At 39.4% G+C, this 13,703-nt stretch overlaps 1 protein-coding gene across 1 annotated transcript; it reads left to right on the top strand.

The window, feature by feature from the left end:
* The first annotated feature begins 7,475 nt into the window (after window positions 1-7,475).
* LOC103992716 (ferrochelatase-1, chloroplastic) lies at window positions 7,476-13,226 on the top strand. Its single transcript, XM_009412528.3, has 10 exons — window positions 7,476-7,736; window positions 8,170-8,280; window positions 8,475-8,820; window positions 9,449-9,592; window positions 9,809-9,910; window positions 10,412-10,515; window positions 10,621-10,747; window positions 11,561-11,713; window positions 11,863-11,963; window positions 12,617-13,226. The coding sequence occupies exons 2-10, from the start codon at window positions 8,201-8,203 to the stop codon at window positions 12,933-12,935; spliced, it is 1,476 nt and encodes a 491-aa protein (XP_009410803.2). The 5' UTR covers window positions 7,476-7,736; window positions 8,170-8,200; the 3' UTR covers window positions 12,936-13,226.
* Window positions 13,227-13,703: the final 477 nt, after the last annotated feature.

Raw genomic sequence — 13,703 nt, 5'->3', positions numbered from 1 at the left:
AGTTAGTCATGGCATCCGTTACTCGCGTCACCTCACCGGGAGTGCTTGGAACGCTTCGACTTTACGTGCTAATAACCCGCATACTACTACTTACGAAGCGGTCGGCTCATCTGCCGTCCATGAGTCGAACAAAGGGGCCATCGAACGGACATGAGAACATCACGTGGCATGATGACCGCGTACTGTCGATGTGGAGATGTTTGGTGGCAGCTGACGAACGCAGAGTCCAGTCAGTTCATCCACGAGTCAAAGTTGCAGAGCCGGTCTCGTAATAAATAACGAGTCAGCCACTGTATTGCTGGCCATGTTGGGATATGTTTCGGAGCTTCGTTAGCTTCATTATTTTCTTGCAAGGTAGAGAGGAAGGCGTGAAGGCATATTCGAACTCGGACCCGAATAATTGTCCTGATGAACGAGTCACATTCGAATTTGATCGGAACTTCTAACCCGGACGGATCGCTTCGCCTAATGTAGAATTGCAGCCAATGTTGGTTGGAAAATAGATCGGTCGAAGCCGCGTACCACTCATAAGTTAATTAGATATCTATTCCCATCCTACTATCAGTATTTTTTTATTAATCTAATGCAAAATGCAAACTAATAAAAATAATTATATTATGAGATTTTGAAACATCCTACGATAAATAATTTAGGTGTTCTTGGACTACTTATTTATTTTACACTTAACTAGAACAATATAGTTACTAGAGAACTAATATACATATGTATAAAAACTCAAATATAAATAATTTATATCAAAATATTTAATCTAAAATTCAAATTTACTCATGTAATATATGTATTCACACAATAGCTATTAATTGAATATTTTAATTTTTTATCTTAGATTAATAGTTTGAATTTTATATTTGTATTGATAATTGATATGAAAAATAATTGTAGTCAATTATCATCTGACATTTGTCACCACGTGAAGGGTGGCATGAAAATAGAAGATCCTAGTTACCCTCCACTTGTCTGTCCTATCGACAATAATCCAAAGAGGTCGTTCGGGCCTATCTCTCTCCTATCGCTCATCTAAACAAACCGTCAAAAGGAGATGTTAGAACTGTTATGAGCTATCCCCCCTAAGAACAAGTATAAAAACTAACTTCCGACATCGTGTCGAGGGACTCTTTTCGAAAAAAAGAAAAAACTCATATCCCACAAAAGATCTCGGACTAACTTGAATGTTGAAGGAATTGGGTTGGAAACTTCTCTCAACATCAGCCTTAGTATAAGCGGCGTTTCAAAAGCTTAACCCCCACATCGGAGCCTCCTTAAAGAGGACACTCTTGCGTCTTTGGGTTTGGACAACTTTAGGTTGACTTGAATGTCAACTACGAAATCTCCTACTATTCTAGCGCTAGAAGGAAGGTATGATGTCGTAGGAACATCCACCCGTCAATCCACTCAACGAATGCTTCAGCAAGGAGGCATTGCCTCTAACCCATAATACTTTTACTCAGTGGAGACAACTATCCTCCTTCCCACATGTGGATGCGTCCACTCTGCACAGACACATGTGAGGTATTAGTGTTTATTCAATAACCCAAGCCTCTTACCCCCGAGAATAAATTTGAGTCACTTGCTCATCCCTACTGATGTGTTTCTGAACCTCACATATTAGGTACAAACACTCATAGGTATGATGTAAGCCATCGCTTCACTCCTGCCTTGATTAGCCCAACAAATGGTGTCACCATCTTAGCCATGGTCAACACCTCAACCACCCCGAGCATTGGCACCCATCGAGATCCCCCCATTGCAATGCCAACATCTCAAGATTACTTAAGGTCCATAGAACTGCCAATTGAAGAAGCATCCAACTCTCCGATTGTGGAGTTCAGTACACCGCCACATCACCACTATGCTCCGCCCAAATCTACGATCCGGTGAGTGGATTCAATGGATGACTCCCTGAGGATCCAATAGCAACAAATGAACCAGCACTTAGACGAGTTGTGGTAGGAGTTTCAATAGTCAAAGGGAGAGAATATGGTTGATCCCATCTCGAGTTGGTCCCTATTCACCCAGAATATCCAAGAGGAACCAATCTCAACTAACTTCCACCACCTATCGCTGGAAGCTTTTGATGATAGTACTTACCCAATTGAACACATACTGCCTTTTATGCCCAAATGTTTCTCTACGACATCTCGAATACTTTGATGTGCTATGTATTCTCAATAATGCTGAGAGGTCCAGTGCTGGAGTGGTACATTAGCTTGAAGTTGCACTCAGTTAGCTCCTTCACTTAACTCACAAAGGAGTTCAAACTCTTCTTCCTCAGGAATATATGCCCGAGGCCCTCAACGACAATATTACTTAGACACATGCAAAGGGAGGAAGAGATACTCTCTCACTTCGTCACGAGATTCACTAACGAAAACCGAGGCACACAAGAAACTCATTCGTCACTCATGATTTAAACATCCATGATGAAGCTTAAACCCTCTCACCTTTTTCTAGTCACTAGTGGAGAGGCCACTGGTGACCATGCCTACAGTCCTCTAAAGAGCCAACTAATATATAGTCACAAAGGCTTCAAGTAAGCATGAGGAGATACCTAAGATGTTGTGGCATAAGCGACCACCATTAGCTCCAACCTCGAGGTCACCTTAGTAAAGAAAATAAGACTGACTCAAATACTCTAATATGTTGTATATTCCCAACAACACTGAGAGGCCTAGCACGAGAATGGTACACTCACTTGAAGCCACTCTCGATCGGCTCCTTCACTCAACTTGCAAAGGAGTTCAAACTCTATTTTCTTGGGAATATATGCTTGAGGCCCTCGGCGGTAATGTTGCTCAAACAAGGCAAAGGAAGGAAGAGACACTCTCCAACTTTATCACTCGATTTACTAACGAAATCCAAGGCATACAAAAAAACTCATTCATCACTCATGACTCAAGCCTTCACGATGGGGCTTGGGCTCTCTCACCTTTTTCTAGTCATTAGTGAAGAGGTCACCGGTGACCATGCCCGAGGTCCTCTAGAGGGCAAATCAATACATAGCCACAGAGGTGATGGTCTTAAGTGTGAGGATATACATAAGATATCATGGCATAAGTGACCACAATTAGCTCTAACCTCGATGTCACCCCAGTGAAGAAAATAAGATTGACCTAAATGTCTCTCTATGACACCTTAGACGCTCTAATGTGCTACGCATTCCCAACAATGTTGAGAGGCTTAGCATAGGAGTGGTACACTTGCTTGAAGCCACTCTTAGTTAGCTACTTCACTTAGCTTGTAAAGGAGTTCAAACTCTATTTCCTCGGGAATATATGCCCGAGGCCCTCGATGGCAATATTGCTCAAACACAAGCAAAGGGAGGAAGAGACACTCTCTAGCTTCATCGCTTGATTCATTAATGAAATCCTAGGTGTGTAAGAAACTCATTCATCACTTATGATTCAAACTTTCATGATGGGGTTCAGGACCTCTCAACTTTTTTAGTTATTAGTGGAGAGGCCATCGGTGACCATGCCCGAGGTCCTCCAGAGGGCCAACTAATATATAATTAATGAGGTGATGGTCTCAAGTAAGCATGAAAAGACGTGCAAGAGGCCATAGCATGAGTGACCACCATGAGCTCCAACCTCGAGGTCACCTCGTTAAAGAAAATAAGATCAACCCAAATGTCTCTCTACAACATCTCAAACGTACTAATGTGTTCCACACTGCCAATAATACTGAGAGGCCCAGTGTGTGAGTGGTACACTTGCTTAAAGCCACTCTTGGTCAGCTCATTCACTCAGCTCGTAAAGGAGTTCAAAATCTACTTCCTCGGAAATATATGCCCGAGGACCTCGGTGAAAATGTTGCTCAACCATAGGCAAAGGGAGGAAGAGACACTCTCTAATTTGGTTGCTTGATTTACAAATAAAATCCGAGACATGTAAGAAGTTCATTCGTCACTCATGATTTAGGCCTTATCGCCTTTTCTGGTCATTAGTGAAGTCATCGATGACCAAGCCCGAAGTCCTTTAAAAGGCCAACCAATATATAACTACGGAGGTGATGTCTCAATTAAGCATGAGGAGACGCGCAAGAGGCCGTGGCATGAGCGACCACCATTAGCTCCAACCTTGAGGTCAACTTAATGAAGAAAATAAGATCATCTTAAGCTGCCTTGCTCAAGGTCTAAGTTGACACCCCTTAATATGATAAGAATTAAGATATTCTTATAGATAAAAGAAAAAGGATTTTTAAGGGACTCTCAACCGATGAAGACACCGTTGGAAATAAGGGACATATCCAAGTACTACAGCTTCCACTGTTACTATGATCATGACACAAAAGATTGTTATGATTTCAATGAATAAATCGAGAAGCTCATTTTGTCAAGGGAACCTTGAGAGATTCGTTCAGAGATATCGAGAAACTTCACCCCAACCTTAGGGTCGAATAGAGAGATAAATTGACGTCATCATTGATAGACCTATTTCAGTAGAAGATAGCTCCTCGGGTCACAAAGCGTACGCCCAAGCCACTGTCGAGAAGTGCTCGAGTTTAGAAGATAAGTTAGAAATAACCTTAAAGGAGGAAGAGATGAAGTACTTTGACCCAAACTATGATGATGCCTTGGTGGTCTCCATAAGAATGATTAATTCCCAAGTAAAGAGGGAAATGATCGACACAGGTGGATCCGCTGACATCCTCTACTTTGACGCTTTTAAAAAACTCAGGCTTTTAGCTAATGAACTCATCCTTATGATTTCTTCACTGATGTGATTCACGGGCAACTTCATCTCCCCTCTCGGGATCATGAGCTTGCACATTATATTTAGTGATAAACCCTATTCTAAAATGGTGATGACTAAATTCATGATGGTTGATAACCCCTTAGTGTACAATGTAATTATAGACCAATCCACACTCAAAAGACCAAGATTTATGGTGTCTACCTTTCACACAGTAATGAAATTCGTAACAAAAACCAACATTGGGGAGCTGAGTAATCCGAATGAGTCTAGCTAGTGCTATCTAACAATAGTCTCCTTATCAAAAAGGGCCCAGCCCAAGAGTTTACCGTTGGATCCTTAGGATTTCGTAAAGTCCCCCTACATCCGGAGCTAATAGAGTCACTGATCGAAGAACCTCTAGACAAGGCTCATCCTAATTGAGTCGTCAAGAATAAGGTGACACTTCTCTAGGAGAAGCAAGTGCAACTCATCGACTTTCATAGGGAAAACGTCAAGGTGTTCACATGGTCATCGAGAGACATGCCAAGAATAGACCTTAACGTGATCTAACATCACTAACATTTCCCCCGACATTTGACCCGAGAGACAAAAACCTTGTAAGTTCAATCTCAAATGCTAGTAGACGATTAGTGATGAAGTGGACAAGTTGTTAGAGGCAATGTTTATTACCGAAGTGCAATATCCTAGTGGCTTGCTAATATTGTATTAGTTAAAAAATTTAATGAAAATTGAAAAATGTGTATTGATTATATTGATCTCAATAAAGCATATCTGAAAGACAATTACAATATTTCCTGAATCGATTAATTGATCATGAATATATTTTCGAGATATAACCAAATAAGAACGAGTAAGGCCTTCTCATAATTTGCATTAGCCTCGGTTTCCATCCCACTATTAGTAATTTTTATTAGTACACTCCAAACCAATGAAAATAATTATACGACAAGATTTTAAAATATCCAACAATAAATCATTTAGGTATTCTTAGGCTACTTATTTATTTGACACTTAATTAGAATAATAAAATTACTAGAAACTTAACATACATGTATAAAAACTCTTATAGAAATAATTTATTTCAACATGTTTAATCTAAAATTCAAATTTACTCATGTACTATATATATATATATATATATATATATATATATATATATATATATATATATATATATATATATATATATTCAGACAATAACTTAATATAGTTATTGCTACATGGAGACTAGTGTGGAAAGATAATGTCCTAGCCACCCTCTACTTGTTTGCCTATTAGACAACAGTTTAAGGGAGATCGTTTGGGCGCATCTCTCCCTCCCCATTGCCCATGTAGGTAAAACATCAAAGGGGGACATTAAGACAATTGTGGGTTGTCCTCCTCGTAGACCAAGTATAAAAGCTAATCTTCGGTATTGTGCCAAGGGATTCTCTTTTTGAAAAAAACTTATACCCTAAAAAGATCTTGGACTAACTTGAATGTCGAAAAGATCGGATCAAGAAACTTCTTCCGATATCAATCTTAGTGCATGTGACACTTTAAAAGCTAAACCCTAATATCATAATCACCCGAGCCTCTTTCAAATCACTTAGGTTACTTCTATACTTTCAAGATATAATGATGTGTCAGGTTGACTCGGCAAAATCCCCTAAGACTAACATGTGATCGCATGACATGTGAAATGAGTATTATGAAATCAACTTAAATCCAGATTGATGTTGATAATAAAAAATAGACTCCATTCACCTGTTGCAATAATAGAGCCATGCTTTCACCTAACAAAGTCGTTCCTGCACTCTAAATTAGAATGAAAATTTTATATTAACACATGTAAAGTACTACATGTTCATTAAAGAAAAATTCAAGGCTCTTGGTCGAATAAGGGACGATCTATTCATTATAGAAAAAGAGGAATTAATGCTTAGGATGATTATCATATTTTCTACGTAGAATAAAGATTGATAGAGATTCATGAGATAAAAAAATGTCTATTCTAAAATTCTCAATGATGTTATTCTCTAGATCTCATCGTGTTCGAAGTATAATATAATATATTATATATTCATATCATATTATAACATAATAAAAAATAAATATACATAATAACGGACCAAATAGACGACTGAATCCAAAGCTCTCCATTCTACTTCCGATCGTCGTAAATATATGATAACATCTGATCCCTTGGACACTTGGACGGCTAATCTACGGCGTAGTGGATATTTATTTATGTATACGTGTACGCGGGGTGAAGAATCGGTAACCTAATTTATTTGTCGTACTCGTGTCCCCCACCTACGTTGCTATTGGATGGTGGACAATGCCGTAAAGTGGGACCCACACGGATCGTACAATTCTAACTCACGCACGCAAGTAGGCGAAAGGTGTACTCGTTTCATTGGTCGTCCGTCGAGAGGGGTTAGGCGATGACGCCGTGTTTGGATGGTTCCCGGGACACGTTGAGATAGGTGGCGCCCAGAGAGCCCTCCGGTTAAAATCCTCGCTACGCTGTTCGCTGCTTTGATGCAAATACTCATCAGCAACCGAGGAACGAACCGGAGGTTCCATCACACCACGAATACGTCGATCAGTCCCCGAACAACAATGACCTGCGTCGTGATCGGAGGATCGGCGGCTTCCACCGTAGCTTTCTCTTGGGCCCCACGCTACTTCAGTGAAGCTTGGGTACGCGGGTAATCGAAATGGGGTAGATGAAGAGATGCTTTTTCTTCCGCGTGACGTCCTTTGGGTTTGGATCGTCGTCGTTAGGTGGGCAACACCAGGACGCGAGAGGGAGCGAGTCTTCGTCCGCCATATTTGACCGGAAGGAAGTAAGCACCCAACGGCGCTTCTGCCGGTTCCTTTCCTTTCTCGTCTCGCTGCCCCCGTCGCCGCCTCCTTCTGCTCCCCATTGCTTTTCCTTCTTCTTCGACGATCAGCCCTAACCCCACAAGAAGAGTCGATCCAACTCTTCTATTCCGTGATTCTTGGAGATCTTGAACCATTGGCTCTGACTACAAGGTGCGTCTTCTTCGATCTCCGTTTCTTCTTGAGCCGCATCGACTTTTGGTGTCTTTTGCCTTGAGCTCGTTCTTGTTCGATCCCTTTGTTTAGGGTGGGTGTGCAACAGTCCGATTTACGATACATAAACCAGTCTTGGCGACTAACCATTGTGTTGTAGCCATAAAATTGCCGTGTATCATGTGTCGGACTCTATTTGTTTGTAATACAAGTTAATGAATATATGTTTTACAATCTGCTGAGGAATGCCTTGACGGGAGACGAGACTCTGCGAGTCGATTCCACGCTTGACGATTAGACATGATCTTGATCTGTTCATCTTAGATGTGATTTTTTGATGAGAACCTGCCATAAGTTTACTTGCCTGTTTTCTGATATGGTCGATCATACATGCTTTTGGATTCTAATTTTGTTCTCAAAATTTCTCCTCTAGGATCGGAACACCCGATTGCTTTTCTGAGAGCATGGAAGCTGCGAATTCTGCTGTTTCTCAGACCAAACTCCTTGATTTTAGGAGTCGGAGAAGTATCGGCTCTCTGTATTCGTGAGTGTTGTTTTTCCATTTTCTTTTGTTATTTGACAGATGATCTGAGGATGAACCCTACGTCAAAATGAAGTTTTTGTTTTAGATCTGTAATCGATCAATTTGTAACTGAAGTTGACGGATCACATGTTCATCAATTACATATCTCGATGCATTCTTGCATATGGTAGAGCTCAAAGCCAATTCTATTTCAGATCAACGCACAAGGGAGGTACCTCGGTATGCTATGTCAAATGCTCCTCCCATTCCTCGCATAATGGCCTTCAAGGAACTGATGAATCACTGAGTTTATCGGTGGTTTCTAATCCTACATCTGATGTTAGCAAGGGGAATTTTGCCAAATCTATACATATGCCAGTCAAAAAGCATAATCTTGGGAGGCTTAATTGTTCTGCAGAGGCATGCACGCATGATACAAATTTTCTCAGCATTTCTTCAAGTCATGCACATGAAAGGGTTGGCATACTACTGTTGAACCTTGGAGGTCCAGAGACCCTGAACGATGTTCAACCATTCCTGTTCAATTTATTTGCTGATCCAGTAAGTTCGTCATATTTTGATATATGAGCAATGAACAGAAATGCTTGTCTTGTTCCACCCGTTTACATGTTCTTTTGGTTCCTTTCTTAACTAGTTTATTGCAACAATCAGATTGATATATTCTATTTAAGCTTTTTGATGAAGCAAGAATGTGAGAAAATAAACTATTGATTTGCCAATTCGCACTTGTATATGAAGATTTTTTTAATCCATTTAGTTTGCCTTGTTCCATAACGTGTGTGAATGTTGAAAAAGCAGCAACACTCCAAAATCTTGACCAGCTTCTTGTAAGAGCAACCTCAGTGTGGTGCCAAGATTCACTGTCTTCTTACTTGACATATAAGTGACAATTTTTTTATTGCAGGGAATGCTGGCAACATCCAATAGTTGGTGCACTGACACAAACATAATCTCGAATGGTCCAATTATCAAATTACACATGTGATACTACTAATGTATATATACATATTATGTGTATATACATGTCATTCCCAATTTATTCGATGCTTGGGATAATTTTTATGAATATTTTCTTTATGGTGCACTAAACATATATATTCTTAATTGTAGTTTTTTTGTTTAGTTTTCAGTTGTTTTACTTAAGATATCTTTTCCTCGTTCATAATAGGACATAATACGGCTTCCTAGACTATTCCGATTTCTCCAGCGACCACTGGCCAAGTTAATATCAGTTGTCAGAGCTCCAAAAAGTAAGGAGGGTTATGCTGCAATTGGTGGTGGATCACCATTACGGAGGATAACTGATGAACAGGTTTGTAATTTGATTTAGTAGTGTTCCTTTTTCTTTTCCTGGGATATATTTCTTCACTATCACCGTGGCATAGTGATTTACTCAATATATCCAAGTTACAATTTTAGTGGGGTTTTATTGAATGGGAATAACAAACTGTCTTATGTCTTTCCTTCTCATGTTTCATTTGGAAAAAAGCTGCTGCTGACAAGCTGACTCAATGAAAAAAAATTTCAGGCACAAGCACTAAAACTGGCCCTCAAAGACAAGGATTTGCATGCCAATGTATATGTTGGTATGCGGTACTGGCACCCTTTCACTGAGGAGGCTCTTCATCAGGTTTGTAATTACACTTTACTGCTACCCAGCAACAACTTGCTCAGTGCTTAATATAACATGCCTTCAATCTGTAGCTGTCTGCTGTACCTCTTATTATTTTGTAGTTGCTTTCTTTGATGCAGTAGTTGTTCAAACCTGCAGCTATGCATCCTTGTAATTTTTATAGTCAAACCAAACTGCTTCTTGTTTCTCCATTTTTTTGTCAAATTTCACACACTTTGCAGAGCTTCAGTGGCTTAGAGACAAATGAACTATAACAGTCTGCAAATTACTATACTAGAAATATTAACAGCAAATAAATTATAACATTATGCAAACTACTATACTAGAAATAATAACGGCTTGATTTGTCCTCAATCTGCATATATTTTATTTGTACAATTAGAAGAACAGAAATGCTATTTGGAGAATGTGGAGTGCTACTTGCTTGAAATGTGCTTGTTTAGTTTGTGTACTCTTGACTTACGTGGCTACACTGACTACTTATCCATGTAATTACAGATAAAGAAGGATAAAATAACAAAGCTTGTTGTGCTGCCACTTTATCCTCAATTCTCTATATCCACTAGTGGTTCTAGTATCCGTGTTCTACAGAGTATTATCAGGTAGTTAGTAATATCTCTTTCTTTTCTATGAAACCTCTGAATTCTCAACTAATTTGCGATTAATTATTTTTGAATAAAGCTTACTGGATATTAATCACATTGCAGGGAAGATGCTTATTTTGCAAGCTTGCCAATTTCTATTATCGAGTCATGGTATCAACGTGAAGGTTACATCAAATCAATGGCTGATTTGATCGAAAATGAGCTACTAAGTTTTTCTAAGCCTGAGGAGGTAATTTCTATTGACTATTAATTGTATGATTTATGTTAAAGTTCTTTTCTCTACTGTTAATTATTCCACTTGGTATGGTGATTTCCCTTGTAGTGTCATGTGTCATGTCTACCACCGCATCTTTGTTCCAGTTTGCTTAGAATTTGTATGGTTGCATCTTGCTAAGCTGCATAACTAATGGAGTCGAGATGTAGAGCAATGGAATTTGCTTGTTAAACCAACAAACCCTTTTTTTTTTTGGGCGGGGTGTGGGGGTTGTAAGCGACACCTAAGGATGATGGCATGGTGCCATGGTGGTGTCTGTGCCCTTCTCTTTTTCCCTTTCTTATTTCTTCTAGTTGGCATTGATAATAAAGTCCACCAAACATGCTTTTGGCAAGCCTTTGGCATGATGAGACAAAGTTAACTTGATGAGACACTCGGAGAAGAAACACAATTTGTGGATCCAAAACTAGGCATAAAGGTCATATTAGAATTAGGGACTGCTGTTGCCGTCAAATGATTTTTACAATGGATACGATAACCTACATATTCATTCGGGGATAGTTGGAAAAATAAGTCAAGCTAATTACTAGGTCACAAAGTTTGTGACAAGATGGCTAAAATTTAAGCTTTACCTAAATGGATTTTAGAAGATACAGTGTTTTTGCTTTAAGGATTAGTGCACTGCAGTAATTGATGTTCCTTTACTCCATATTCATTATAATTGGTTTAGTTACCAGAGAAGCTAAGCTATTTTTCTTGATACTTTTGTGTTGGACATGTCTCATGTTCTCATTTAAATCGTCTGTTTCCCTTTGCTTATGATGGTAGGTTATGATATTCTTTAGCGCACATGGAGTTCCACTTAGCTATGTTCAGGATGCAGGAGATCCATACAAAGATCAGATGGAGGAGTGTATCTCCTTGATCATGGCTGAGTTGAAATATAGAGGAATTGTTAACCAGCACACTCTTGCTTATCAGGTACAGGGTTTTACAAATGCTCCAAATTTATTGTGCATCTTTTACTAAAATCTCCATGTTCTTTATATAAATCCTTCTGTTTCATTGACTTGCATTGCTTGATCCTGTAGTTTCCAGAAGAGTTTATTATTTTCTTGAACTCCTTGCAGAGCCGAGTTGGGCCTGTTCAGTGGTTAAAGCCTTATACTGATGAAGTGATTGTCGAGCTTGGTCAGAAAGGTGTAAAGAGCCTTCTCGCAGTCCCTGTAAGGTAACTTGTCAATTTGTTGACCATCAGCCTGCGAATCCTTTTCAGATTGAGCTGAATTCAATCAGTGTTTTAGCAACAATTCATGTTGTTAGTGGATTCCTAGTAACAGCCCATTATTACAGCATTGCATAATGGTACATTTCTGGTGGCAAACTTTGGCTTTTATGACCTGCCCCATGGTACACATATGCTAAATTATACACTTAAGAATATGTTGAATATTTATATATTAAATAATTTGGGACACTTTCATATGCTAAAACAACTTATATTGTTTATCTTGCTAGAATAAAGAAGAAGCATCTTTTGGTTCATGATTTTATGTCTATATTGATTAAGGAATTGTTGAGCAGTTGCTTCATTTTCCTGGATGACCTTTTTAAATCATCATAAACTCCTGCCTCAACAAGAAGCAAAGCTTGAGGGTTCATGCTCTTGCTCAAACTAGTTCTCCATTGCCATCTTTTGAGATCAAGCCTATTCTATCCCATCTATACTTGGGTTGCAAGGAGGAATTCATGTGCTAAGTTGTCGTACATGATTTAACTGATGGTGTGGGTCATATTGGTGAAGGATGTTTAACTGGCATGCACTTGATTTTTGTGTTTTTCACTGACCACAATTTGGATTTTTCCTGTGCCATCATCTTCCAGCTTTGTGAGCGAACATATTGAAACTCTGGAAGAGATTGATATGGAGTACAAGCACTTGGCTCTGCAGTCGGGCATTGAGAACTGGGGCAGGGTACCAGCTCTGGGTTGCACTTCTTCCTTCATCTCAGATCTTGCAGATGCCGTTATAGAAGCCCTCCCATCTGCATCTGTATCAAATGCAAAGAGAACATCCTCAGAGCCCGAGACCGAGACAGATCTTGTTCAATATGCCATCAACTTGTTTTTCGGGTCAATCTTTGCGTTTGTGCTATTGCTGTCACCTAGAGTGATTTCCGCGTTTAGGAATTTCCTCATCTAATATATTTTTTGGTCAAGGTGATGGTTTTCCGGTCAACTTGAATCATCTGAATACATGTAAGTGATAATGATCTCCACAAAGCAATTTTGTAAGGATTATAGTCTTGCCTTTGGCTGTTATTCTCTGCCCATGACAGTGGGCAAGTGAATCAGTTGATGTAAATCATCACCTCACAGGATGATAATTTTTCAATTCGACAGATATCATGTAAGAAAGACCATCATTAGATGGATTAAGAAACTGTGTGATGTTCCGACTTTTGAATCTGAAAGCACAGTAAAATGTCTAGCATTTGCATCGCTGCAGCCTGTGATAGGATTCTTACAATGTAACAAACAGAAAGAAGATCTGTTGGTGAAGCGAAATGTACACACTACAGGAAAGGGAATGCTTCTTTTGCGTTGCACAGATTGGAAGCACGGAGTTCCAAAATGCAGCTTGTTGCTGAGGCTGCCGCTGAACCAGCAAGCTTTCTCCTGACAACATTCTACATAACATGAATCATTGAACTTCAACTCTGGAACAGCCCGTGAATACCGAGGATGGTGGAAGGAAAAGGCACTGTTGTGTTGGCATGAAATCGGAAATGCTAAATCTGCACAAACATGCTGTGATGAATGGAGAAGCATAAATCATATGGTACGATCATGCCACAAATGGAGATTGTAACATCACAAGGACTTAAAGAGTCACCATATGATGTGACTTATTTCCTTTCATTTTAATTTATGTTTTAGATTTTTTCCCCCCTCTTTATAGGTTTACAAT

Source organism: Musa acuminata, chromosome BXJ2-7, assembly GCF_036884655.1.
Source record: "Musa acuminata AAA Group cultivar baxijiao chromosome BXJ2-7, Cavendish_Baxijiao_AAA, whole genome shotgun sequence".
Lineage (NCBI taxonomy): Eukaryota > Viridiplantae > Streptophyta > Magnoliopsida > Zingiberales > Musaceae > Musa > Musa acuminata.
The sequence above is the reverse complement of the archived record's forward strand: the minus strand, read 5'-3'. Positions and strand labels throughout refer to the sequence as shown.

Excerpts from the sequence above, each read along its gene's own strand:
- LOC103992716 (XM_009412528.3), top strand. The coding sequence starts at position 8,201 with ATGGAAGCTGCGAATTCTGCTGTTTCTCAGACCAAACTCCTTGATTTT. Across the intron at positions 9,593-9,808 it reads GGAGGATAACTGATGAACAG|GCACAAGCACTAAAACTGGC; the intron begins GTTTGTAATTTG and ends AAAAAATTTCAG. Across the intron at positions 10,748-11,560 it reads GTTTTTCTAAGCCTGAGGAG|GTTATGATATTCTTTAGCGC; the intron begins GTAATTTCTATT and ends TTATGATGGTAG.